Raw genomic sequence first — 26,533 nt, 5'->3', positions numbered from 1 at the left:
TCCAGCCTCCCACCCCATCCTGCATGGGGTGGGGGTCCAGGTGCAACCACAAGTGTGAGCTCCGCGGGGCCAGGAGCAGGGCCTTTCCCAATGCTGCCCTTTCCAGTCCTAGTGGATTTCATCCTCCTCTTTGGAGCAGTGGTGCCAGAGAGGGTCTGTGACTGTGTCTGTCTTTTCTCCCCCAGGTTTGAGGATGGAGCTGTGCGGTCACATAATGGAGGTTCCACAGCTGGTGCTGCAGGCCTCGCGCCTCCAACCCGGACTTTCTTCCTAATGCTCTCCACACTTAGCTAACACTCCTGCGGCCCGCCCAGCAGGTCCCAGCGCCATGAGTCTCCAGCTGACTCTGGGTTGTTCTTACAGCAAATCCTGTTTTGTGGGCTGCCTGGCAATTTTTTAGCTAACTATAATGATAAAAAGGGAGTATTAATCTATTCAGAATCATATCTAGTTGAATGCATGTTTAAAAAAACAAACACAAAAACAAAGCTTGCTCAATCTACCTGCAGTGACTGATGCAAACCCATCATATGCAAAATCCAAAGGAATGGAAAGTGTTTTACAACTTGTATCCCTAATGCACTGTTGTAACGTATGCAAAGTCTTAAAGTTGTAAGTGTTAAAGTGAATTTCTTCATAGAGCATTTGCAGTCTCTTAGATGATTCTTCAGCCTCTTGGGGTTGATGTGGGTTGCCAGTTGGACACATGGACTCTGAGTTTCTGCCGTCTGTTTCTTTCACACCGACTGTGCTGGGAGAGAGTTGCAGGACGGGGGAGTGAGGGAGGGCCACAGCCTTGTGGGTACAGCTGGGTCAGTGCACATCCCTTTTTTTCCACTTAGGCTGTGGGGTCAGTGAGATGTGGACATTCTTAACAATTATCATGAAAGGGTAGAGTTGTGTGGCCAGTACAGTTAGGGGCAAGAGGTGGTTTACGTATCAGCAAAGCAATCTTGTCTGTCTAAATTTTCATTACCAATCTCTTACAGATAGCAGTGCTGTTTGCTGTATCTTTATTGGAAAAGTCCTATGTAGAACTAAACTGTTTTCCTGGGATGGAAGGTATATGAATGAGAAACAGTCACACTTGGAGGGGGTCTTGGCCTCTCCCTTATTCAGCCTAGAAAATCATTCCTTTTTTTCCCTGAGAAATGTTTGAATCAGGTGAAAACATGTGTAGGCATTGCTGTTCTTCCCCACAGACAAGGGCAAAGATTCAGCTGTGTTATGAAGAAAGTTGTATTTAACAACTATTAAAAGGGAACAAAACTCTTTGAAATTGATTCTTTCTTGTAGAGAGGCAGGGCGTGGCCGTTTGGGCCCATCCACCTGATGGAGACTTGTCCTCTGAGACTCTTTGGAGGGGCTCCTAGGAGACGACTGTGGGGAGGCTTGAGGAGGGTCTGGGGCCTGTTGTCTGTGCGTCTCCTCTACCATCTTTTCTTGCAGCTGAGGGCGCTCAGCACCACGTGTGTGTGGACAGCAAGGGGCCAGGCAGCGTCAGAGTGTGCCTGCCTGCTGGGATTCATGACAGAGGGGTTTGTGTTCAAAATCTGAATGTTGTACATAAGAAGTCAAGAGGATTTTTTTTTGCCTAAATGTGCCCAACTTGATGGGAGTGTGTTTCTCTTCTCAGAGTCAGTGGTCGGGGTGACGGTTCTGTTCCCTCTCAGAAGTCTGTCGGGCAGGGGTGGGTGTGACTGTGGCCGTGCTGTAGGCTTTGCCTGGGGAGGCCGCTGCTCTTCTCGCGTCTCCAGCAGCCAGGTCAGGGCTCTGGCCCTGGTTTGGCATTCCACCTCAGTTGGTGAGTGGGACACCTGACCCCTGAGCCTTTGGTAACTTTATTTTTTGTAGTAAGTACTCTTCATAATTTTCTTTTTCACATTTTATTTTATAAGAATTTTAGGAACACTTTTGCATGGATCATTGTAAACAGAAGATTCCTTATTCCTAATGTCTATTAACATAATGTGTTTACTGATAAGTACTTTAAATTGCTTCATGAGCACTTAGCCCACGTGTGTGTGTGTGTGTGTAGTAGCCGTTTATCCCAGGCACACCGTTTGTGTCCACTTCTTCAACTCTGTGTCGGTCATTCCATTTGTATAGTGGATGCTGTGTAGTACTGATACGTTCTAAGGAGTCCAGGGGCTGAACTGACCAGATAACAAGAAGTCGGGTCCCCCAATTTAGTGTAATAGATTAGGAGAAAATATAATTTTAGTATAGGCTTTAAAAAAGCCCCAAACAGCAAAAGGAAAACACCCACACACACCCTCCACACACACACACACCACTACCGGTCGGGAAGAGTCATTTGAATTCAGGAGAAAGATGAGAAGTTATACAGGATGTTTCTCCAGGCTTGCTTGAGACTTGGCGCACGCAGGTGAGTGTTCTCATGAGCACCGAATTAAATCATGTGTTCAAGAGAAAGAGAAGAGTGGGTTGCATTTTCCTCCCATTTACATCAGCTTTATAAACACTTTCCTCCTCTAATTTTTTTTTAATCTCTTTTCCCTTTTGTAAAGGTGAGTTGGGAGACTTTATCAGATACTTTCGCTTTATGGAATACATCTGTGTGGAAATCTTTTCAATTTCGAAACTATCAGGGCATCAGCTATCAAATATGATGAAAAGTAGAACTTATCTAGCAGGTAAGATTCTGGACATAGGAATAGTAACAAAACTATCATAGGTTGTCATTTTAGAAGCATTTAATTCCGGTAAAATTAATTAAGGCATAGAACTTCTGTTAGAAACTTGCATAATTTGATTATTCAGGCACAACAGTGGAACATTCAGAGAAATTTTGCCTTTTTTGTATGTGACATTCCTAATTTCAGAGTCTTTCAGCTGAATTACAGTTCTTTTAGAAGTTGAGACAGGCAAGCACAGGACTGAATTCCTATAAACATGGACATCATCATGGATATTTTAGAACATTTTTGTTGTCCAGCCTCTCCCCTAAGGTGTAGGAGGTCTGTTTCTCTGCTGAAGGAAGTCTTGTTGGGGTCTGGGCCAGTGACTGAGTGTTTAGCGATGGCAGTGGTCCCATCAGCTCGCTGCCTCTGGGAAGTGAGGCCAGCATCAGGGCCAGGGCCATTTGTGCTAACCGGCCTGGAGGTGCTTCCAGAACCTTTTGTGTCTCTTGTATTAAATCTTTCCAGAACATTCTTGTTGGTGTGGTTATTAGGCCTGCCAGTTGCTATTCTCTGAGTCTGTTTCTTGAGTGCTATGCAAATGTCATATTTACAGGAGATGAAGGGGGTCCTGAGCCTTGGGGTGGGTACCTGGTCAGTAAGCATCCTGCCCTTCCCAAGCTGGGCATGCAGTATGCCTTTGCTCTGTCTGGTGGCATCAGCGCTTCAGTAATGAGAGGAGGTATAGTCTTAAGGCACTTTGGATATGCTAATATCTGGCAGTGTTGTCTCCACGTGGCTTTCTGTGAGTGTGGCTGCCAGTGGGTGGCGAAAGGGTGGCAGGCACCAGCGCATCAATATTGGGGCCTGCTTTAGAAAAATAAATCAGACTTCTTCACCTATCCTTTGTAAACACTTGGAAACAGTATTATTCTGACCAGTTGGGCCACCTCCTCCCCATCTGGCAGCTAATGGCTGGACACCCCAATCATTGCCAGCCTGGACATTGCCCAGACAGGACAGGACGCCTGTGACGCCCTCCAGTGGGTGCAAGGGCAGGTTTAAGGGTGCGTGGCTTGAGGTGGGAGGCAGCTTCTGGTTCTTCTCTGGTGCTTTTTAAGGGGAGGGTGTGTCTCTAAAGAGACTTGTGGTTGGCTTAGGGGAGGGGCAGAGTGCTTACCTCTCCTCTAGCACATCTCAGATGTTTGTGTTTTTCCCTGAGTTGTTTATTATTACTCATCATGAGCTTTCTGAAGGTGACACGCTGCAGAGGAGGGTCTGATCTTTTTGGGTAGAAAGTTTCAAAGTTGATCTTACCTGTTTCAGAGGATTTGTCTCTTTCCCCACCCCTATTCATTTGAAGAACAGAAAACCTGTGGGGTAATCTTATTTGAGTCCCCGGGACTCAAGTGCAAGTTACTTGGGACGGGCAGACAGAGGAGAGGCAGGCATCTCTGCAGGAACCCGCCGTGAGCCTTGGGACGTGGGGTGCTCCTGGGCCTGGTGCACTGAGGGGACAGGCGTCGCATCAGCCACCTGAGCCCTGCCGCAGCTCCCGTGGGTCCTTGTCTGGACCAGTGTTGGTAGGATAGTCGGGCTGGATTGGAGACCAGCTCATGTGCGCTCCTGCAGGGTTGCTGTGACGACCACTCAGAGGAGAGGCCCCAAGGAGCCACATGGGTTACAACATATGACTGACTAGGAAACGGTTCCTTTTTTTTTTTTTTTTAAGTTTTAAATACTGTTTTTTTAGACCGTTCTCTTAGTACTTTTCTTAAGCTTACGTCAGCATTGTCTTCCAGTGTTAAAGGCATCCCTTGCCTCTGCATTGAACTTCAGGTGTCAATACAAAGGAATGGAGCGTCATCCTGAGCCAGTTCCATCGTGTGTAAATTCATACTATTTTAATTTTTTATGCAATCTGATGAGTAGATGAGCTCAGATTTAAAATTCTTAAAAGCACGTTTATTGTAACAAGAATTGTTCTGTATGAATACTGCAGTTTTCAATAAAGATTGACTTGTGTTGCATGTCATAGTTTTCATGATTTTCCCTGTGGGTTTTCTCTCCAGGTGGCTTGGCCTGGCTGGGAGGTGCTATAGCCTCTTTCCAGTTAGGAAATACATGGAGTCGTGGGCAGAGGCCCTGGTGGCACTCACTCGAGTGCCCTTGGCAGTGTTAAGGGGGTGTGGAGGCAGCAAGGTGGGACTGTTTCTTCGGGGGCAGGGAAGCCCCCCTCAATCTTCTCGTCCCGCGGCCTGGGGCCTCCTGGGAGGACATATTCTTCCCCATTTCAGTGAGGAGGATGCCGAGACCCAGAAAGGTTACAGACCTTTCTGTAGCCTGACAGCTAAACCCACATTTGCTAACTTCAGCCAAACATGGACTCTGCGAGCGGTCAGGGAGAGTGGGCTCCCAGGCCCTGAGCTAGCTGTACTCATACCTGGACAGCTCCCAGGCCAGACACAGTCCTCCTGGCTCCCCTGAGCCTCCCGGAGGCACTTAGCCCTGCCCCCTTAGCCTCTCTCCACCAAAGCCTGAGGGCACGGTCTGCAACTGGGTGAGTCCCACCCCACCTCAGGGTACTGCTGGCTCTTTCCTGCAGTGTAAGAAAAGGCCTGGGTCAAAGATCATGGGCACAGGAAGGATGGGGCATGCAGAGGAGAAAATGCACAGACAGCAACAAAAAACGGGCTGGCAGCCAGGTTATTTTTCACAGGTTTCTTTATGAAATTAAATGTGGTTTCTGGCTTGGAGAGGGTATAGTGCAAGAGTGACTGTACATGCTGCTAAGTTTTCATGGGCCAGAGGGGCAGCTCGGTGCTCTGCACCCAAAAGCCAGGCCCTGGCCACACTCGTGGGGGCCCCTCCTCAGAAGGAGGTGGGCTTCCCTCCAGCCCAGTGCGCACCAGCCTCTGGGGGCGGGTCCGCCCTGCATGCTGGGCCTCAGAAGTCAGTCCTTCCGGCTTCACACGCTCACTCAGGGTAAGGCAGTCTTTCTGTGTCACTAACATTATTTTTTTTTCTCCATTGTTATAAAAACAACAAAATAACAAAACTGCAGCAAGGTTCTAGAATCAACCCACAGCTACACGTGGACTGGTCATAAACCTTGACAGAAGTATGTGGCGGACTATGGTTTTGTTTTCTTTCCACTATAAACACACACATCACAAGTGAAGAGGGTGTCTGGCCGCCAGGAGTGTCTAGAGAGGGACTGGGAGGCAGAACAGGTGGGCTCTGGGCCAGACGTTTTTGTGCGCAGAATTCCTGGTTCCCAACCTCCAGGGATGCAAGCTGCTGCACCACCAGCTGGGGGCTGGGGGCTTGCAAGGAGAATTGAGGGCAGGGGGGCACACGGCCCAGCTTGGCAGGTGGCTGAAGGTAGATATGGTCTCCTGCCCAGAAAAAACCAGGAGAAGGAGGGATGATTAGATGCCCTAAGAAGAGGGTGCAGAGCTGCCAGTCTCCTCATGTGTGTGGGCCTGGGGGGTGGTTCTGAGCCCTAGCTCCCAGGAGGCCCCACCAACGTCCAGGGTGCCAGGGGGTCCACATGCTGTGGGGCTCCCTGTCTGGCTGGTGTCTTCAGTGCACCAGTAGTGGGGCAGAAACCATGAATGGGAGCCCAGAACTTGGCACATACTGGTGGCACTGAGCAGCTTCCTCACATGGCCCTGCTCGCTTCCAGTTTGTGTCATACGCAGAGGAGGGCCGGACACAGTGGACCTTGAGGAGGAGAAGCCGGAGGCCCGCTGGCGGGGAAGGTCCAGACAGTGTGGTCGGGTGGGCCACTGGCTCACTTGCGGAACGGTGCCAGGCGGCTGATGCTGTGCCAGAAGGTGGAGGGCTTCCGCTTGGGCTCTGCCAGCACCAAGACCTGTTGCTGGGGCAGGCAGGTGGGCAGTGCCGGGTGCTTCTGGCGTGTCAGGTAGTAGGGCCGGCTGAGGGCTGGGCAGGAGAAGACAGCAGGGGTCATAGGTGCTGGGGAGCCAGGTGGTGCAGGACAGGGTGGCAGCCTCCACTGCTTGGGCGAGGGGGGAGGGTGGATGGGGCCTGTCCCAAGGCTCTGCCTCAGACTCCCATGGGAGGGCCCTTGCTTTCCACAGGGCTAACCACTCTGAGGGGCCTGGACTGCCCTCCTGTGGCCTGCCGAGGGGGTAGCTGGAATGCCAGGGAAGGTGAGGAGCCCTGGAGCTTCTCCGTGGCACAGGCCTTGTGCAAGGCATTTGATGTCTGTAGGAATGGGGATATCAGCCCCTTGCCAGAAAGCAGTCTGCCTGGGGAAGTGAGCACTGTCACTAATGGTGCTGCTCTGGGGGCCCTGTCTGAGGGCATTGAGGGCAAGGGTATCAACTGCATACTGATACAGCTTTGTCACCAGTGGCCCCTAGTACCAACCTTTGCGATCAAACACCTGCAAAGGGCAGTGGGCAACTCTGAGGACCAGGTGCTAGCTGGCTTTGCTTTAGGGGTCAGAGAAGAGTGATCAGAGCTCAGGCCAGGCTGCTGTAGGTGGAGGTGGGACTCCATCCGCTCACCTTTGGGCTTCCCGGTGGCCTGCTGCTTGCTGGCATTCAGCATGGCCTGCTTCCTCTGCAGCTCAGTGATGGAGAATCCTGGGACATGGGAGGGGCACAAATGAGACTCCACTTCCCTGAGAGGACTTGACTGCCCTTCCAGCTCCTTCTCCCCTGCTCACGTCCCTCCTGTTCTGTGCTCCCTGGCACTGGTGCACCTCTGTACCCTACACTGCCCACCGTGGTTGGGGTCCCATCATGCCGCAGGAACTCAGCATTGGGCTCAGCTAGCCTGCCTTGGCCAACCAGGCAGAGGAGAGCCTCTGCTGCCCTCTCAGGCCCTCCCCACATCCTCCTCTGCCTTCCCCCATCTCCCACCCTGACCTGATCCCCAGCGTGTCCAGTGTCGCATGTCCTTTCCACTGTGGTGGAGGCTCTTTCCCAGACCAAGAGTGGACCTGGTAACTGCAGAGTGTGATGTCCAGGGGCCGATGCCAGGAGAGAAATGCAGTGGGTAGATGCCCTATTCATGTGGGGGGTGGGGGAGGCTTCTGGAGCCAGTGCCCACCTCCCACTCCAATGCTCTCCCAGGGCTTGTGCTGGAAAGGGGCTCCCCCAGGTCCCTGTGACCAAGCAGAGGGCCCCCACCCTATGGAGTGTGTGTGCGTGTGTGCATGTCTAGGTGTGGTACGAGCAAACTCCCTCACAGGCCAGCAGATCCCTGCCCTGGACCCTCGCCAAACCCAGGCTCTTGGGCTGTAAGATGTGCTGTCTCGAGTCTAAGACTGTCCTGACCTCCTTGCATTCAGGAGCAAGGAAGGCTGGGTGGGGCCTCATGGCGGAGCAAGGCTGAGCCGGGTCGCACCTGTCTCCTGGTCCATCTGCACCTGCTCCCTCTCCCTGGCGAAGGCCTTGAGCCAGCGCTGCTTCTGTTCAGGCTTCCGGGCACACAGCAAGTGGCTCTCTCCTGTGGCGCCGCAGTGCAGCCGGAAGGCATTCCTGACGCTCACATGGAGGTCTCTGTCCTTCCCATCCTCCAGATCTGCCACCTCCAGGTCATCCATGTCCACTCGGCCTTTATAGTACAGCACGTCCCGGCGGAGAAGGTCCTGCCAGAGATGCCGTGAGCTCCTGGCCCAGCCTGCTTGTTGGAGCCCTCCCCAGCCTTGGGACCACTCCTCTGACCATGTCCAAGGGCCTGCCTCCCCCTCTGCCCTGTAACTGGAAGGACTCTGGACTGCACACCCACCCACCAGCACATGGTGAGCTCCTGAGGGCAGAGCAGACCTGGGTACGGCCCAGGACCATGCTGAACTCGAGGGAGGAGTCTGATGGGGAGACAGCCAAGGAAACAGCGGGCCAGGGCCCACACCACACAGCAGAGAAGAGCACCAGGTCTGCCAGGGCCAGGCCAGAGCTAGTGGTCGGTAGGGCTTCCTGGACAGGGCCGCTTGGGCCACGTTTTGAAGAGGAGTAGAAACTAGCAGCAAGGAGGTGGCCAGGGGGCAGCTGCAACAGAGGACCCAGGACTGGGAAGGGCAGGCTGAGGTTTCCTCTCAGGGAGAGAAGAGGTAGTGTAAGCAGGGCCTAGGTCAGAAAGGAGGCCCCAGTCAGACTCTGAGGGCTGCCTGTGGTCTTGGGGCTACCAGGCTCACTCTGCAAAGAGTCACCCTCAGCCCGGCCCTAAGGGCCTGACCAGGAAAGGCCTTGCTGCAATTAGGGCCCTGGGAAGGAGGGACCATGTGGGTGTGGCTCCTGTTCTCTGGGTGGCTGCTCCCAGCCCACGGCTTCACTCCCTCCCTTCCCGCTCTGTCCAGCAGAGCAGAGCAACTCTGGTACCTTCTTACAGTAGATGAGCTGATGGTCAAAGAGAAAAAACATCCTCTGCTGGCTCTTGGCTTGTGGCTGTGTAACTCGAGTCAGCTCCCCCGAGTAGATGAGCTCTGAGCTCCTGACCAGGAGGTCTTCCCCCTGGGGGCCCAAGGAGAGCCATGAGCTTAGAGGAGGCCCCTCTGCTAGGCTCTGCGTCCTGCCTCCATCATGGGGAGGAGGGCTCCCCAGTGGCCCCGCCTGTGGCCCCCACTGGGCCAGGGTCTGCAGCGAACAGCAGATTGTAGGGGGCGGGGCTGCTCCTGAAGCCCAAGGAAGTAGTGGGGGCAGTGTGGGGGGTAGAAAGGTGGTTTGACCCATGAGTTGGTTGTCTCTGCGAAACAGGGCTCATCGGCAGCCAGTGGAGTGAGCACTTGAAATGTGGCTAATCCCTGCTGAGATGTCATGTAAGTAAAATACACACGGATTTTGAAGCCTTAGTATGAAATAGAGAATGTGAAATATTCACTAATGATATTTTATGTTGATTACATGTTGAAATGATATTTTGGATCTATAAAGTCAAACAAAATATTATTAGTTTCACCTGTTTCTTTCCTTTTTAAGATGGCTACTTGAACACGTAAGATCGGCCATGTGGCTCGCTCCACATGGACAGTGCTGCCGTGCGGATGATTAGCCCCGGCTGCAAGTCCCCTCTGAGGGCCGTCTTTTAGGGGCAAAAGGTCTTCTTCCCAGTTAAACATATTTGGTACCGAAGTCCCATCATCAGACTTCAAACTTTCAGACTAAGCCCTGCCCCCCTTCCCATTCCTCCTGCAAAATGCAAGCCATCGCAGGAGTTGGCAGCCATTGTTTGGGATAAGTGAGTTTGTAGGGGTCCTCGGCTAGGACTGGGCCTCAGAATCAATCACCTGGAAAAAAACCCAAAAAACAAAACCCCCAAAACAAAACAAACCCCGCATTGCTCAGCTCCACCCCCAGGAATTCTAATTGTGTTTCTAGAACGGGGCCCAGGAATCCGTATTTTTATAACATTTCATGGCTGTTGGATGGAGGTGGAGAGAGCAGGAGGACAGGAATGTCACCGTTTGTTCCGGCCTCTGTGTTCCCTTAGAAGGCAAGATTGGCAGATGCGGGAAATGTGCAAGCCAGAGAAAACGCACCAGGAGGTTCTGGGCGGTGGATCCATTTTTGGTCATGCTGGGGCATAACCTTCTGTGGGGAGTCCCAGCAAAAAACTTGGGGATCTGGCCTGTCCACTAAGGGCAGAGGAGCAGCTCCTGCTGGGCTGGCTGGCTGCACTTTGGGAGGCATGTGGTATTTCACACGTACCCCAAAGTCTTCACCAGGAAAGAGGCCATTGGGCCTGCTCTGGGAGGCAGCGCTAAAGGCCTGGAGCTCAGGGCTCGGGCGCCCAGGTGGAGGACGCTTTCCCGTCCCCAGCTCCTGTTTGCTATCTCCCAGGAGCTGTCTCCCTCCTCAGCTCCCTCCTTGAGTTTTCAGGGACAAGCCCCATGGTGTCTTCTGGGGTGTCAGGCCCTCACCTCCCAGTCCTCTATGGAGCTTTGCCACTGAGCAATCTTGTCGATGTTTTCCAGTCTCCGTTTCCGTTCATTGATGAGCTGGGCCACGTTCTTCATGGCATGTAAAGCAGCCTCCACGTCCTTGAAATCCCTAGGGCAGAACAGAGGTGGGACTGGGCTGCCAGCTGGAGCGCAGAGAGCCTCCGGAAGCCCCCTGTGGTGCTGCTTGCCTCTGTGGCGGTGCCCCTCAGCCATTTCCTCACCAGTCAAGTGCACATCCCCATCTTCTCCATGCGTGCCGACACAGAGCAGGACTTAATACCCTATGTGTGGCCTCTTCCCTCATTGCAACCACAGGTCCTGAGAGCAGGGGTGGTTTTTCTCTGTGCTGTCGCCCCAGTGCCTGCAGCAGTGCCCAGCACAGTACAAGAACTCAGCAAAGCGGCCTGAGGCAAGAAGAGCCTCCTTACCTGTGCTGGGGGGGTGTGTACTTGAGCAGCTCAGCCAGCTGCAGAGGGTACTTGCAGATCTTCTGCACTGGGGTCAGCAGGAAGCCGTCCAGAGAGATGTCAATCATCTTCTGCAACAGCCGGCAGGCCTCGAAGAAGTACACGTACTTGCTGAGCTTGGCGAGCCGGGAGAGCTCCAGGCAGGCGCGGGGGTGGTTGTTGCAGTACTCGGAGTAGATCTGGAAGTCCGCTTGCTGCGGGCATGGCTGCAGGTTAGGGACACTGGCTCCTGCTCCCCAAGGCCCCCCGGCACGTGCTGGGAGGGAGCAAGAGCCTCTGCAGCTCCTTCAGGAGCTGGGCTCCCGGAGCTCAGGCTCTGTCTACCTACTTCACTGGGTACAAGCTGTGCGGAATCACAGCTGGGATGGCGAAGACCTCTGAACGCTCAGGCCTGGGTGCCCCTGTCGCCTGCCACCCAGCCTTTTCTACCTAGCGTCTTGCTGCTGCTTCACAAAGCTCTGGCTTCGTGTCTGAGGGACAGCACTGTCACTTTGTTCAACACAGTGTGACACAGATATGTCCACACTGTGCACGTATTGTACATAAGCCTCACTGTGCCTCTTTTTTTTTAAGCTTCATCTACCTGGAGCCAGAGAGAGACCAGGTCTGCCATCGACCTAGGACTTCACGGACTTGGGTGGGGGAGGAGGGCACAACAGCCACTGGTGGGCCGGCTCCTGTGATGGGCACAATAGGTCATGTCAATGAAGTGCCTACTCCGGGACCTGCTCGTGGACAGTCCACGTCTCCCTTTAGTACTCCTCCTGCTGCTGGGGAGAGGGGCAGGCCCTCCCCAACACCACCCTGGTATGGAAGGAGCCCACGCTGTCCTTGACGGGCTGGCTCACTCCCCCGTGACTGCACAGGAGAGGGCTAAAACCAGTGTTTTCCCGATCAGGCAAGGCTAGGAGTCCATCTAGTCCAGACTAGTCCAGTGAACTGTGGCTAAATGCCAGCTGGCATTTAGTGGAAGCAGGCACTATAAACTCCACATAAATTCCAGATTGCTCACTGAGTGAGGAACCCCAGAACTGGCTGTGAACAGCTCTGGGATGCTCAACAGGCAGCCTAGCCCACCTCCTACCTCTACTGGCCGACGCCCAGGCCCCCTGCTCTAGGGGACCTTCTCTGACTTGGGGTGCCCTCTGCTTGGAGGTGACACAGTCGGGCAGGTGGGGGGTGGGGCCTGGAAGCTTTTGGAAAAGAGTGGCAGGCTGCCTGGGTTTCAGCCACAGGTCTGACTTCTGAGAGGAGGCAGCGAGGAATACAAGGGCAAAGCAGGTTACAGGGCGGGGAGGTGGGGGGGGGGGGGGCCCGGGTGTGTGGGGGAGGGCCGAGGCCAAAGGGGCCGCTGCGCCCGGGAGCCAGGGCAGTGGGTCCTGGGGGCAGGAGGGGACAGGGTCGGGGCGAGGTCCCCGTGGGCGCCTCACGTGCTCCAGGAAGCAGGCGCCCAGCTCGCTGAGGTGCGGCCGCTCCCTGTTGACCCTCTGCTCCAGCGCCTGCACGAAGGCCCTCTGGCAGCGGTAGATGTCCTCGATGTTCCCGAAGATGGTGCGCAGCTGCTCCTCGCTGAACATGTCGGCGCGCTTGCGGCACTGCCTGATGTAGCCCTGGGCCGAGCGGGCCGTCAGTCCCGGGCCCCGCGCCCCCCGCCCCCCGCCGTGCCGGGCCTCACCTCGCAGATGTCGCGCAGGTGCTTGATGTAGTCGCGCTCCGTGCTGAGGATCTCGTTGATGACGTTGGTCCGCATCTGGTTCTTGCTGCTCTGCGCCTCGGTCCCGCCGTCCTCCGCCCCGCCAGCCCCGGCCCGCAGCGCCTCGTCGTCCGCAGGCTCGTCCTGGTTCACACGCAGCTGCGGGCAACGCGCAGGGGTCAGCGCCCGGGGCAGCGCCCCGCAGCCAGCACGGCGGCGGCGGCGGGGAACTGAGGCTCGGAGAACTCGCCGGACGCACAGGCGGCTGGGGCGGGCCGGGAAGCTCCCCTCCTCCCATCGCCCGCATAACGCCCATCCAGACAGGGGCCGACAGTCCGATGACTGCTGCAGCTGTCAGTGTTCTCCCAGACCACCCGCCGCCTCCTAAGGCGCTCTTACAGCCGTCTCGTGCCGGGCACAGAGCAGATGCTAACAGCAGAGTTCTGAACCAGTGTCGGCTCATAGGGCCCTCTAGAGGCTGTGATGGAAGTGAAAGGGTGATGTGGCCTTGCTGGCTGTCTGACCTGTAACTAGGAAGGCATGGGGTGCAGAGTGGGCAGCTTGTTCAAGGGGTCTGGGGCAGAAGAAGCCATGAACCCCAAGGCCTGGGATCTCTCCTTCCCACTGCCCTTGGCCTGGCCTTTCCGTGGAGACCAAAGGCCACCTTAGGTGGCATCTGGGTCCCCTGTCTGTGATCTCTTGGGCTAAGGACTGACTTGTCCATGCCTCAGTTTCCCTGGAGCTGCTGTGAAAGCTCTAACTGCATGACTGGAGCAGATGTTCTGCACAGTGCATAGGAAGTGCACGGTAAACCGAGCTGTCTGTGGCCGTGGTCCTCTGACGTGCAGTCCCCTTAGAGGCAGCCACACAGCATCATTCTGACCCATTCCTCTCTGTCCACTGAGGGCTCCCAAGGAAGGGTGGAGCAGGGCTTGGAGTGGGTGGAGGAAGGCTGTGTCAGAACTCCCGGCTGGCCTTCCTGACAGCCACCACTCAGCCCACAACCTGCAGTCCCACCACAGCCATGAGTGGGAGGTCCATGCCCCGCACCTCGGACCCCAGAGCAGTTTCAAGCCTGCATTTCTGAGCAGAGCCAGCTGGCTTTTTACAGGCCTAGGAGAAGCTCAGGCCGGTGCCATACCCGCACGAAGCTGGCTGGGAACCATCCCTCGCCGTCGGCGACACGGCCCCACCACCACTCTCTGTTGGTGGCATCCATTACTTCGATGACATCCCCAGCTTTGAAGCCCAGTTCCTGGTCATCCATGGTGACATGGTCCCAGAGTGCTTCAGCACAGACCACACTGCCATCGCTGATGAGCTGTGGAGAGAGCCATGGGTAGCACGTCAGTGGAGTAAGGCTGCACGGACCCCCTCAGGGGGCAGGGTGCTCCTGCCCTCTGACCCCACCCCTCAGCAGCCCTGGGAAAAGGGGATCCTGACTGACATTACAGGGGAGCTGACAGGGGCTCCCTCTGGGTAGCCACTCTTCAGGGAGCAGTCTATGCCCTGGCCATGTCTAGACCGGCAGAGCTGATGAGGAAGCCTGAAGTGAACACGACCACTAGAGCCTGGGGAGCCACCAGATCTGAGGGGCGAGCGTGTTGCTCACTCCCCTGCACAGGGCACACCTTCCTCCCACCCCTACTGGGCCAGTGATGAAAGCACTGCCTCTCAGCCGCCCGCCCAGCGTCTCTGCGGTGCTCTGGATGCTGGTGCTGGGACACTGCAAGCTGCCTTTCTGCTGTGCCGGCTGCTTCCCCACAGGCTCTCCTAACATGGCACTGGAGAGGACCGCAGAGCTGGGTGAAGGGGCTTCCTCCCTCCTTCACCCTGCAGAAGCTCCTGTGGCCTTCCTGCGGGCCGGCCGTACCTGCGAGAGGCCACCTGACAAGCAGCAGGGCCGTTTCCCCCGGGCGCCGTGCCCAGCCGCTGCAGGAGCCAGACCCCGGCTCGCAGGGTTCGAACACGTGCAGGGCTGGTCTCATGGCGCCCCCACCAGCACCAGCTGAGCCTCACTCTCCTCAGAGTTCCAGGCCCCAAGCCCACAGGGTTCTCAGTTTCAGTTCTTCCAACATCTTTCCTTTTTCCCCAGCTCTAGGAGAGGTAGGTATGTCTTGCAGCTGCTCCCTTTGTCCTGTTCTTGTGCTCTCGGTTATGAGCCAACCACTTGATACTGGCTAACATTCTTTCTATCACTTCTCTCTGCGGAACTGACTGTGTGACTCCTTCTTCCTGGTGGTCGCAGACCTCACCTCAGGAGGAATGGTCCCCAGCCCCAGAGGCAGGGAGACAGCACCCTCCTGGGCAGTCCTCGTGCTCAGAGCTCCATTTCCCTTTGGGCTGACACCTGCTTTCCTGTCACATGGGCTCAGTTTCTGCTCTGTGAATGACGAATGGCTCTGGGGGTTTACGGGAGGTGAGGTCCATCTCCTCTCTGCTGGGACCAAGTGTTGGCTCTGTCACAGCCACTGGCTGGTTCTTTAGCAGAGCAGTGAAGGCCTCAAAGCGTCACCAGACAGGCCCTCTGTGCTGTCTCCTCTTCCAGGCAGCTTGCCCCTGCCCCCCTCACCGTGGAAGTCCACCCTTGGCTTCAGGCCCAGTGGGGCTTTCCTCTGGTGCCCCCAGGGCAGTGTGTGTGCGAATCCTCACACTGAAACGGAACCAGAGTGGGGCCGCAGCAGGACTGCGGGGTCTCTGCCTGAGTGAGTTCCAGCCACTGTCTCAGAGGCTCCACTGTGCCCCAAATGGGCAGGGCAAGGGTTGGGCTGGCCAGCAGGCATGGAGCCTACCCAGGCTGGCCCTTTCCTCCAAGGGAGGCCCGAGCGAGCACATCCAGAAGCCATCAGTTCTTCCCATTTTCTGGGGGTGAAACCTGCTCCAAACCCTGAGGAAAGCACTCCTGAGTAACCCACAGCCTGTGTGCACTTCTCTCACAGACAGCACTCGTTCAGGGGCTGCAGACCATTGAGGCCCCCCAGAGACAGGCAGGAGCACTGGGCTGTTCCTGGGGAGCTGCGTGCCTCCTCCAGGTGCCACTGCACTCCTCCTCTAGAGAGAGAAAGACCTATAGGCATGCTCCTTCCTGCGGGGAGGCTGGTTCCCAGGATCAAGGCCTCCTGGTGGCAACACGGCAAGGCAGGATGGGAGACTCAGGAGCCACATGCGAGAGCCAGCCTGCTGCACGGGGGGCGGCACTAGACTGCAGCCCAGGCACACACTCCGTAAGCAGGCCCGCCAAGGCCTGGGGTCTGGCCTGAGGACAACAAAGCAGCAGAATGCTCAGAAGGGGTGGAGAGGAGCCAATGAGCCTGTGCGCGGCAAGTGAACGTGTCTGTTCAGGGACAGTGACCGTGGGACAGTGTGTGTGACCAGGCGTGAGCATGTCCATCAGGACAGAGTGTGATTGTGACCACGGGTGAGCGTGTAGTACAGGACAGACTGTGTATGTGTGCCTGGGTGAACACATACATCAGGACAGAGTGTGTGACCATGAGTGAGCATGTACCACAGGACAGACTGTGTGTGTGACCACAAGTGAGCGTGTACATCAGGACAGAGTGTGTGACCATGGGTGACCGTGTACATCAGGACAGACTGTGTGTGATCACGGGTAAGTGTGTACATCAGGACAGAGTGTGTGTGTGACCACAGGTGACCGTGTACATCAGGACTGAGTGTGTGACCACGGGCTACATGGGAAGATTTGTATGTTTTGAGTGATGAGTTACTGAGACAATGGAAGGGTTCACTCTCGGGACTTCTTGGGTAAAGTGAGGTTCGTATCCAGCAGGGAACAGAACTTCTTGTTTAAGCTTTGTAGCTCTGACTCTGGAGAAGTGGGTGTCCTGAGACCCCTCTTGCTGCACACCCCGACATGCGCCTCTATGTGCACAGTCACATGCCCGCTAAGGGAGGCTCCACTGTGGTCTCCTGCGAAGTCCTGAGAAGGACTGCAGGTGGATGCTGTCTTCCTCCGTTCACATCAGTTGCACACACAGGTCACAGGACAGCACAGGTGCCCTCACTGCTGGAGCCAGGCCAGGAGGAAGTGACACAGACACACCCCACACAGTCCAGCTTCCCACTGGTTTCCTTCCCTGGTTGTTCCCGCCTAGTATTAAGCAGGTCAGGTGCCTCCCCTGTCCCCAGCTTCCCTCAACAGAGCCCTGGCCCAGTGCTCCTCCGGTGGCTGTGTTCTGCCAGCCCTCGCAGAGAGGGGCGGGTCCTACACCGGCGCTTTCTACAAGGCAGCCAGGGGAGGACTTGGGGGGCAAAGAGGCTGGGCTTCCCAGAGAGGCCAGGGTTCCCAATGCCTGTTTGGACAAGCCCCCTACCCATCCTGCCCTGTCACCTGGAAGCCCCAGTTGGTGATGGGAGGGGTTGGTCGCTTTTGTCCCTTCTTTGTGCCAGCACCTTGCCAGGAACAGGAGCAACAGATAGACACACAGCTGTGAGCAACTTCCCTGATGTCCCTGTGCCTTGGTCTCCATCGATACCCAGAGTGACAATGTGCTCTACCTGGGACCCAAAACTCTTGTGTAGATCCACAAATGTGAGGCACCCTGACGAGTTAGCAATGACATTACCCGTTTATGTGATGTCACCAAGACAAAAGGTAGTTCCAAGAGGTCAGAGCCACATTCTACCTCCAGGACAGCCCAGAGGCCGCCCGGGCCCCGGCTGGGTGGGCTTCTGGGCAGAGGCCCTTCTTCGCGCTCTGTGTGAGGTGCAGCTGCAGGGCAGCCAACACTCAAGCCCAGCAGGCTATGGGGAGAGGACTGGGGGCTCCCTCTTGGCCTGGGGGGGGCACGCAGGTGGGGGACTGTTCCAGTGGAGGGGTAAGATCAAGACTAAGACAAGCCAGGGGCAGGAGGCAGGATCCCCTCCTGTGCCCCGGAGACTTTGACAAGCCTGGGGAAGCCAGGCTCTGCCTCAAAGCGGCCCCTGATGACCGCCCGCTGCCCTTCCCATCCTGCCCCATGTCCTCTCTCTCACACATGCAGGCTACTGCTGGAGGATTCCCATCCACTCTGGGAATGTGGCTCAGCTCCTGTGGGTCCCTGTGCAGCCCTGAGGGGTGGGGGGAGGGGGTTGTGTGTGCAAAGCACCCACCTGCAAGGAGGGGGGCTCTGCTTGTGGGGCGCGGCACACTGACTGAGACCAGTTATCTTAAGACCTAAAATGGGAAAAGCAACTGCAGGTAACATATGCAGAGGCGTCCACTCATCCTCCACAGCCATCTCTCAACCCACACGAAATGCTGCCCAGTCCGCTCACACAGCGGTCACATGCACGCTTTTCCCAGACAACTACAGGCAGCCGCGGCCACAGCTGCCTCCGCATCCTCAGTTAGACACGGAGACGCGCCATTTTAGTTACACACACACACACACACACACACACACACAAGGCACAGCAGACAGAGGGACGGACCCCGTGGCACATGTCACCACGCCTCTGAGTCACCCGCATGGCCGCCCCCCGGGGGGCGCAAACGCAGATCGGCCCCGGCACATGGGCGCCTCTCCGGGCAGGTCCGGTGCGGGCTCACGGGGCCGCATTGGGGCCAGCGGCCGCACCTTGGGTCACGACCGGCCGGGCGCGCGGGGACCCCGATGGGGGCGGGGCTGGAAGGGAAGACGCGCGGCGGTCGGGGGTGCCCACGCCGCCCACTCACCGCAGCGCGGTCCCCGGGCGCCGGCCCGCGGTCAGCGGAAGGCCAGCAGGAAGATCAGCACGACGTTGATGAGGACGAGGAGCGCCAGCACGGCGAAGACCACCACGCGCTGGGCGCCGGGGGGCAGGTTGCAGCGCAGCAGAGCGCGCAGGGCGCTGCCGGGGGCCGCGGGGCGGCGCCGGGACTGCGGGGCCCTGGCCATGGCGCCAGGCCCAGCTCGGTGCGGCCCGAGACCCCGCCGGAGAGGGCGGGAGCGGGGCGGAGCCGCGTGCGCCCGCGGCCCGGGGCTTCTGCCTGCCGCCCGCGACGTGCGCGCTGCGTCTCCGGCCCGAGCCCAGCACCCGCGCCGACCGCCTGGGCGGGGGAGCCGGGGCGGGGAGGCCCGGGAGGGGGCGGGGTGGCTCCGGCGGGCACCGCACTCTGCCCTCGGCGCCTCCTTCGGGGGTCGGGAGACTTTCAACGCCGAGATAGTGGTCCTGGTCCTGGGCCGGCCAGGCGCACAGATCATCGCGGAGGCGCACGGGATGCAGTGCGGCTTCGCAGATACAGGCACACCGGGGCCACGGGGAGGGGCCAGAGGTTCTGACTCCTAGCACCGAGGGTTGCCCTTGGCCCCCACTTCCCAGATGAGTCAATGCGGCTCTGAAAGGTCTGGTAGATAGCTCAGTCATAAAGACGCACAGGAATACAGGGACCGGGGAGCCTGGATTGGAACTCTGGACTAAGGCTGACCCTAAGGAAGGCCCTGACTCAGGACTTCTTACTGGCCTTGCCCATCAGAGCAGCATTTTTTCCTCTGGGAAAGCAGCAGGCTTCTTCAGCCGCTAACCAGTACCCGCCTCCCGTTTTATTGAGGTATAATTGACAAAAAGTGTATATATTTAAGGTGTCCAACTTGATATTTTGATATACATATACACTGTAAAATAATCACCGCAAGCAAGTTAATACATCCGTCACCTCACAGGGTTAGTATTTCGTGTTTGTGGTGAGGACACAAGGTCTGCCTTCTTGGCAAATGCCAAGCATGCCGTGCAGCCTTGTGAACTGTAGGCGCCATGCTGTGCCTCAGCTCTCCAGAGCCTCCTCGTCCCGCGTCACTAAAACTCTGCACCCTTGGCTGACATCTCCCCATTTCTCCCTCCCCGAGCCCCTGGCAACCACCACCCTCCTCTCCTCTTCTGTGAGTTTGATTGTTGTGGTTTCCACACACGAGTGAGGTCACGCGGGATTTCTCTTCTGTGTCTGACTTATTTTGCTTAGCATAACGCATCCAGGTTCATCCACGTTGTCGCGAAGGTCAGGAGTTCCTTCTTTTTAAGGCTGAATAATACTCCATTGTATTATTACAATACAATATTATTACAATAATAATTATTAATTATTACAATTAAATGGAGTGTATACACACTCCATTGTGTGTATGTATATATATACACACACACATCGCCCCCCACCATCTTCTTTATCCATTCATCCTCTGACTGACACTGCGGTATTTCCTTGCCTTGGCTGTTGCGAACAATGCTGCAGTGCACATGGGGATCTCCTTGAGATCCTGACTTCTTCTCATTCGGGTATGTATCCAGAAATGGAATGGCTGGATCATATGGTAGTTCTACTCTTAATTTTCTGAGGAAACTCCATACTGTTTTCCATAGTGGCTGCACCAGCTTACATTCCCACCAACAGTGCACAAGGGCTCCCTTTTCTCCACATCCTCGCCAACACTTATCTTTCGTCTTTTTGATAATAGCCATTCTGACAGGTGTGAGATGATAGCTCATTGTGGTTTTGATTTGCATTTCTCTGATGATTAGTGATGTTGAGCATTTTCTTTTGAGAAATGTCTATTCACCTCTTTTGCCCATTTTAAAATTGGATTATTTGGTTTTTTTCCTATTGAATTGTATGAGTTACTTATATATTTTAGATATTAACCCTTTATCAGATTTATGGTTTGCAAATATTTTCTCCCATTCCATAGGTTGCCTGTTCACTCTGTTGATTGTTTCCTTTGCTGTGCAGAATCTTTTTAATTTGATGCAATTCCGCTTGTCTATTTTTGCTCTTGCTGCCTGTGCTTTTGGTATCACATCCAAAAAATCATTGCCCAGACCAATGTCAAGAACATTTTTGCCTGTTTCTTCTAGTATGTTTATGGTTTCAGGTCTTGTGTTTAAGACTTTAATCCATTTTTTTTTTTTTAAATTATGGGAAACATGGAAATTTTTTTTTTAAAGATTTTATTTTTTCCTTTTTCTCCCCAAAGCCCCCCAGTACATAGTTGTATATTCCTCGTTGTAGGTCCTTCTAGTTGTAGCATGTGGGACGCTGCCTCAGCGTGGTTTCATGAGCAGTGCCATGTCCGTGCCCAGGATTCGAACCAACGAAACACTGGGCCGCCTGCAGCGGAGCACACAGACTTAACCACTCGGCCACGGGGCCAGCCCCAAGACTTTAATCCATTTTGAGTTGATTTTTGTAAACAGTGTGAGATGAAGGTCCAATCTCATTCTTCTGCATGTGGTTCCGCAGCTTTTTAAACAGCCCCACATCAGGTACCCAGGGCTTCCACTGCCTCCCTGACGAGCCTGCCACCTTATCTTTGTAGGGCTCAAAGTTCACGTGCAGGTGTCTCTCCTTCCGTCCACAGCGGCGAGCTCCGTCACAGTCACCGTGCCCTTCTGATGGATCAGAAGGCTGCTGCTGAGGGGGCTGAGCTGACTGAAAAGCAGCCCAGAAGAGGGCAGAGATTTCCAGGCTCCATGCTCAGCACTGTGAGTCCTGGGGCAGAGGGAGGCCCTGGAGGGAATACTGGAGAGGCTGGGTGTCCACACGTGGTGGCTGCGTCTGCTCAGGTTTCCACGTGTGCCAGCTACAGGCAGTGAGCAAGTACAGATGAGGGCACCTGCTGAAGACCCTGCCAGGATGTATGTGCGTGTCTGGGTTCCTGTGTATGTTAGAGGAGGGTCAGGAATGTGTCCAGAGAGGCTGCCTGTCTCCCTCAGATCTGAAGGGTCAGCCTGGGCTCATCTGTCTGGCTGGGAGGAAGTAGTCTTCTGCTCCTGCCCAGCTCTTCAGAAAGCGAGGCTCAGGATCTGCTTCCTCAAGCTCCCAGGAGGACAGTGGGGAATCAGAAGGCATCAAAGGCTCCCTGCCACCCCAAACCCAGCGCTCCTCTGTGAGACTGTGACATGCCCTCTCGTGGGCCGTGGCTCAGAAGCCCTGACTTGGGCAGATGTTTCCTTGTGCCCTTGTGGCTGTGTGTCCTCAGGTCCTGGTCAGGGTGGTTGTGGGAACCAACTGGTCTGCACACTGCTGTGGGCCCAGAGCACCGTGCTTGCTGCTGTGCTGGCTCCAGTGGCCGCGTTTAGAACTTCATCCATGGCCCAGTTCTGGATGAGCCCTCTGTCCCCCGCAGCAGAATAGCCCACGGAGGGTCTAAGGTGTCAGAAGAACCCATGAGCCGGGGCCAGGGCCAAGGACTGAGAGGCGGCCTCTGCCCTGCCCAGGGGCACTCAGTCTTCAGATCCTGGTGATCTGGGCATACAGCAGGGACGACAGTGGCAACAGTGTTTTATGTCAGTGTTTCATCACCAAAAACAAAGCCCAAAAAGCTTGAAAGCAAAGGGCTAGGCCCTTGGAGGTGGCAGCAGGGAGTAGCCCACCCAGACTGGTTGGGTGGGTCTGCAGGTCTGCCAAGGGGGCAGGACTGACATGGACGTGGAGGAGGACAGAGGATTCTGGAGCAGAGGAGGGCTGAGTCCCCGCGCCATGGCTTCGAGAGAGAAGAGGAAAGCCACTGTGGATATGCTGGCCACCAGACAACACTCAGCCCTGGCCCTGGGGCTGTGAGTTGCCCTGGCTCACAGAGACTTCTGTTCAGCTGTTCCGGCGCACACAACGTATCTATCGGGCTCCACCCTGGGGCTAGGGAGGAGGTGCACAAGAACCAGGTCAGACCTGGGACCAGACGTCTAGTGTCACAGGTGCTGGGGAGACAGAAGCACCTGGAGAGAAGGTCAGGCCGACTCCACCGAGAAGCGGGCCCCAGCTGGCCTTGTGTTCTGCAGTGTCATCTAGGTGTTCACCAAGAAGTGCTAGGAAACAGGCCCTCCTGTCCTCTGCTCCCATCTCTAGGAGGTTGACTCCTCTTGCAAGGACTGGACAATCACGAGGTACAAGGCACAAGTCAGGTGCAGGAAACACAGAATGAACAAGGTACTGCTTCCTTCTCACTTCTGCCAGGGCACACAGAAGAGAACGGGGCCACGCAGACATGCACAGCCTGCTTCACCCAATGGCAGCCCCTGAGGGCAGGACCACATCTGCACAGCCGTATCCCAGGGCCTGGGGCAGTACCTGACACATATCAAATACTCAGTAATGTGTGTCATGTGTGTGCAACGTACACATGCACACGTCACACAACAGCCACCTTGTGTGTACGCGTGTGGGTGCCTCCCCTTACTCCTTATGCGCCCAGAATACGAAAGTACTTTGCTGTCATCGCCTGTGTCCACTCCTCTTTGGGCCAGATGGTAGGGGTCCCTTCTGCATAGGAAACTGAGAAATGGTCTCTCCTTCTGAGTATACGGAACAAGAAAGTGTCACAATAGAACATGACACCCACACGTGCTTAGAAAACACAGTGAATATGTGACTTCAAGCAAGCATGGACTTTTCTCTGGCATCCGCTGCTCTGTAATCTTCACGTGCGACACTCACGGGACGCCCAGCAAACCTCCCTGCCGCGGGTGTGAGACAGCAGCGAGGGCTGGGGGCCGGGGAGTGCAGTGGGACGCTGCTGCTTTTGGAAGGTTACTGGAGGACACCTTCTGTATCTTCCAAGTTTTTGATAAAGTGAGTCTAACACTGCCAACGGATCATAACAGGTGCTGTCATTCCTGAGTACCCGATACCCCAGGCACAGCGACGCTCCTGTAGCTGCCAGGGGGGCCCAGGTGCCACATCCACCCCACAATGGGAAATCAGGGCGCCAAGGAGGGAATGACTTGCCACAGGTGCTCCAGCCAGTGGCAGAATGGGGTCAGCCCCAGGGAGGTCAGCCTTCTTGCTGTCCTGACCCTTTCAGGGCTGCATATCTTAGGCTTTCTCCATCAGGATCTAGAATTGTTGGTGGGTATCATGAGGGAGAGTAGCCTGGTGGGTGCTGCCCGCGTTTGGAGCCCAGCCTCCACCCTGTGTTGGCCTGCTGCATCCCTGGAGAGGGGCTCCTCACCCGACTGACTGTCCTCCTCTGTGATGTGACAAGTCCTTCCACCAAGGGACATGCTGAGTGTCAAGGGAAGACAAGTGCCCTGGAGAGTGCTCTAAATATAAGGTCCCATAGCACCACGTGCCTGCTCAGCGACCTCAAATACCAAGAAACATCTTTGAACCAAATAGGCAACAAATTCTCTAAGCAGCCAGAATAGGACCTACACATTCCTCATTTCAGTCCCCTCTCTTTCCCTCCCAGGTGCCCTCTGCCAGAGCCTGTGTTCTTAGAGCAGGCCTGGCTCTGCCTTTCCTCGTCCAGAGTGTCTTCGAACAAACAGCCTGTCCAGGGCTCTAAGAGGTGCTTCCACAGCAGCAGCAAGACGGGACAGACGAGAATTTCAGCATTAGGTGGGAGACACACAACTACAGAAAGCAGACACAGGAACTCTTAACAATGCAGCTCTCATGGCCAATCAGATGAGCCGACATCTCTTCAGAGTCCCTCAAGGCCTGATGTTAGTGTTCCTCCTTCATTGTCATCCTCGTCATCGGAGATTTATTGCGAACCCACCATGCGCCAGCTTATTTATATTTGTTATTTCAGGCAGTCCTCATGTAACCTCATGGTTCTCCCGTTTCACAGGGAAGTAACCCAGTGCTCAGAGCTCACAGCTGGCTGCTGGCAGGGAAGGACGCCCACGTAGGTCTGGGAGGCCCCACTGCACGTGCTGCCTCCCGTTGGGCTGGGCCCCCAGACTGAGGAGGGCAGCCTGAGTCTTCAAGGAAATGCAAAACCAGTATCTGTGAATTCTGCTTCGGATGACACAATTTTAGAACACCATCCCTTCAAAATAGCTTATGAGAAGCACTTAAAGAAAGGCTTTATCTAAGCCTTTCTTAAGGAAGGCTTATTGATTTTCTTATTGGAAAAATCAATTTCTTTAGATGTTTATTCTTTATGCATCATGGATTTTGAGTAAATCATTATATAACAACTATTTCATGAGACGGATGCGCTGCTGACTGCGCCAAGAAGGCAGCTTTATACAACAACTATTTTAAATCGTTATTCAGAGCCGGGCCTGTAAGAAGAGCTTGTCCACCATCGACAGTACGTGCCCATCTGTCAAGTAGGTGATGAGGACCCTACACTCCTTAAGGGTTTCTGAGAAGCCTACCAGCCCATTCATCCACAGAAATGTTAAGGTGAACTGTTCATAAATTGACCCCTCCTGAGGAGAAAATCTGGGTGCTGCAAGATCCCAGGTGGTCAGATTCTAGTTCCAATGAAGCAGAAATATGCAGTATGTCATGACCAGGAGGAGAACATGGTGTTGTTATGGCTTGAGCCAGGTAACTGCCACTTTATATTCAACAGCCCCCTCCAAATTAGGTAAAAAAGAAGAGAAGGAGAACCAGTGAGAAAAAGAGAGGAGCGTCAGGTCTCAAATTTCTCTCTCCTTGGCGGATGCAAAAGGAGAACTTGGTGTGGGAAGCAGTTTTGCTGAGATGAAGTGTCTCACTAATTTCTTCTGCTTAGGTAGGAACAGCCAAAGATGATAACTTGCACACAGTTGTCATACCAACAGCAATGCCTTTCAGCTCTTGGAGCCAATAGGCAAGAACTCAGTTTGCCCTCGCCTTGCCCTCGGTCCTGCCCAAACAACTCGTTGGAGGGTCAGGGAGCTAAGCCCTGGCCTTCCTTCTACCAAGCAGAGCTTCTTCCATCCAAGATGGCTTTACAGGACAGACTAGCACTCTTACATCGTAAGTCCTAGGTGTCACGCCTGCTATTCTGGGTTCCTTGTCGGCCCCCTGAGGGCAGAGGGGAGGTTCCTATACTTGGACAAGCTCTGCTCATGGACACCACATTCTAAAGTGTGAGCCACAGGGTGAAACTGTGCTGTATACACGCTTGTGCCACTGTCGTCTGCTTGGAACACAAAGACTGGACATCTAGGCCTGCACGAACGTGCTGGAGTGGCCTGATGGCGAGGCCAGCTCCCAGCCCCGCCCCTGCCCACGCAGCCCTGACCCTACCTCATTGATGGCCAGTTGCTCGCCGCCCCCAGCAGGGTGGCTGTAGTGGTGGCTGGAGCTGTGCATATCCTCATAGAGGTCCTCCTCGCTCCCCGCCTCGTCAGCACGGATGGCAGTGTCCAGAACTCCATCGGGAATGGCTGCAAGGAGAGAGACCAGCTGGCAAAGAGGAGCTGAGGGAGGGGGCACGTGGACAAGGAGAAGAAACTGTTCAGGATAAAAGCCCCTTCTCTGAGAGAAGGGAGAAGATCTGGGAACTAGTTTCTCAAACCTTCCTTGCTGCAGAAACGCGGTCTGGTTGAAAGAGTGCGCTGGTCGACTTTCACACCATCCCTGTTAGTCACCCACTGTTCAGTCCTCATCCGCTCCACAAACAAGGAGAAACAGTATCTGCCACAGCCTGACGCTCAAGAGTCACCTCCAGTGATGCCCTTCAAGCCACTCACTAACATGTGAGGTCCTTAAGGCATAAGGCCCTTAAGGAAAATGCTAACAATTTATTGTGAAACATACATACATCTCTCCAAAGAAATATACATGCAAAGATAGTGTGAAAATTAATAAAATGAACACTACGATACTTACCAACTGCTTGAGAGAACACCAGACTCTCAGCATCTGACTCCTGTACCCGCTCCAATGCCACCACTCTCGCTCCTTTAGAGAGCCAAGATTTCAGCCTCTTTATAAGTCATACCCACGCTTGTCTTTGTTTTAGCATTGATTTCTGTTGAGTTTTGCCTGGTTTGACCTTATATATAAATGGAAGCATGCAGCAGCTTTCCTTGTCTGACGGGCTTTTTTTACTTCACTGCTCGTGTCGCTGCGATTGATTCATTCTCACTGAGGCACAGTCTTCCATCTTGTGAA

General features: G+C 55.1%; 2 protein-coding genes across 23 annotated transcripts in view; one reads left to right on the top strand and one right to left on the bottom strand.

Moving 5' to 3' along the window:
• The window catches only part of FAM168B (family with sequence similarity 168 member B), a 39,119-nt gene extending 34,447 nt beyond the window's left edge, over positions 1-4,672 (top strand). For all 16 annotated transcript variants that reach the window (XM_070242238.1, XM_070242242.1, XM_070242239.1 and 13 more), the window contains one exon: positions 186-4,672. The gene's annotated coding sequence lies outside the window, so the exon portion shown is untranslated. The remainder of the gene's footprint in view (positions 1-185) is intronic.
• Positions 4,673-5,348: 676 nt separating this feature from the next.
• The window catches only part of ARHGEF4 (Rho guanine nucleotide exchange factor 4), a 245,374-nt gene continuing 224,189 nt past the window's right edge, over positions 5,349-26,533 (bottom strand). For 4 of the 7 annotated variants that reach the window (XM_070242227.1, XM_070242228.1, XM_070242229.1 and 1 more), the window contains 10 exons: positions 25,664-25,803; positions 13,859-14,038; positions 12,700-12,876; positions 12,455-12,634; positions 10,986-11,218; positions 10,537-10,666; positions 8,999-9,130; positions 8,025-8,268; positions 7,181-7,258; positions 5,349-6,590 (listed from right to left, as the gene is read on the bottom strand). In XM_070242227.1, coding sequence (XP_070098328.1) covers positions 6,439-6,590; positions 7,181-7,258; positions 8,025-8,268; positions 8,999-9,130; positions 10,537-10,666; positions 10,986-11,218; positions 12,455-12,634; positions 12,700-12,876; positions 13,859-14,038; positions 25,664-25,803 — 1,646 coding nt within the window. In that variant the 3' untranslated portion in view covers positions 5,349-6,438. Of the gene's footprint in view, positions 6,591-7,180; positions 7,259-8,024; positions 8,269-8,998; positions 9,131-10,536; positions 10,667-10,985; positions 11,219-12,454; positions 12,635-12,699; positions 12,877-13,858; positions 14,039-17,832; positions 17,897-18,397; positions 18,750-25,663; positions 25,804-26,248; positions 26,531-26,533 lie in introns of those variants that run through there. The other 3 variants (XM_070242230.1, XM_070242233.1, XM_070242232.1) reach the window with 3 other exon arrangements.

This window comes from Equus caballus, chromosome 18, assembly GCF_041296265.1.
Source record: "Equus caballus isolate H_3958 breed thoroughbred chromosome 18, TB-T2T, whole genome shotgun sequence".
NCBI lineage: Eukaryota > Metazoa > Chordata > Mammalia > Perissodactyla > Equidae > Equus > Equus caballus.
The sequence above is the reverse complement of the archived record's forward strand: the minus strand, read 5'-3'. Positions and strand labels throughout refer to the sequence as shown.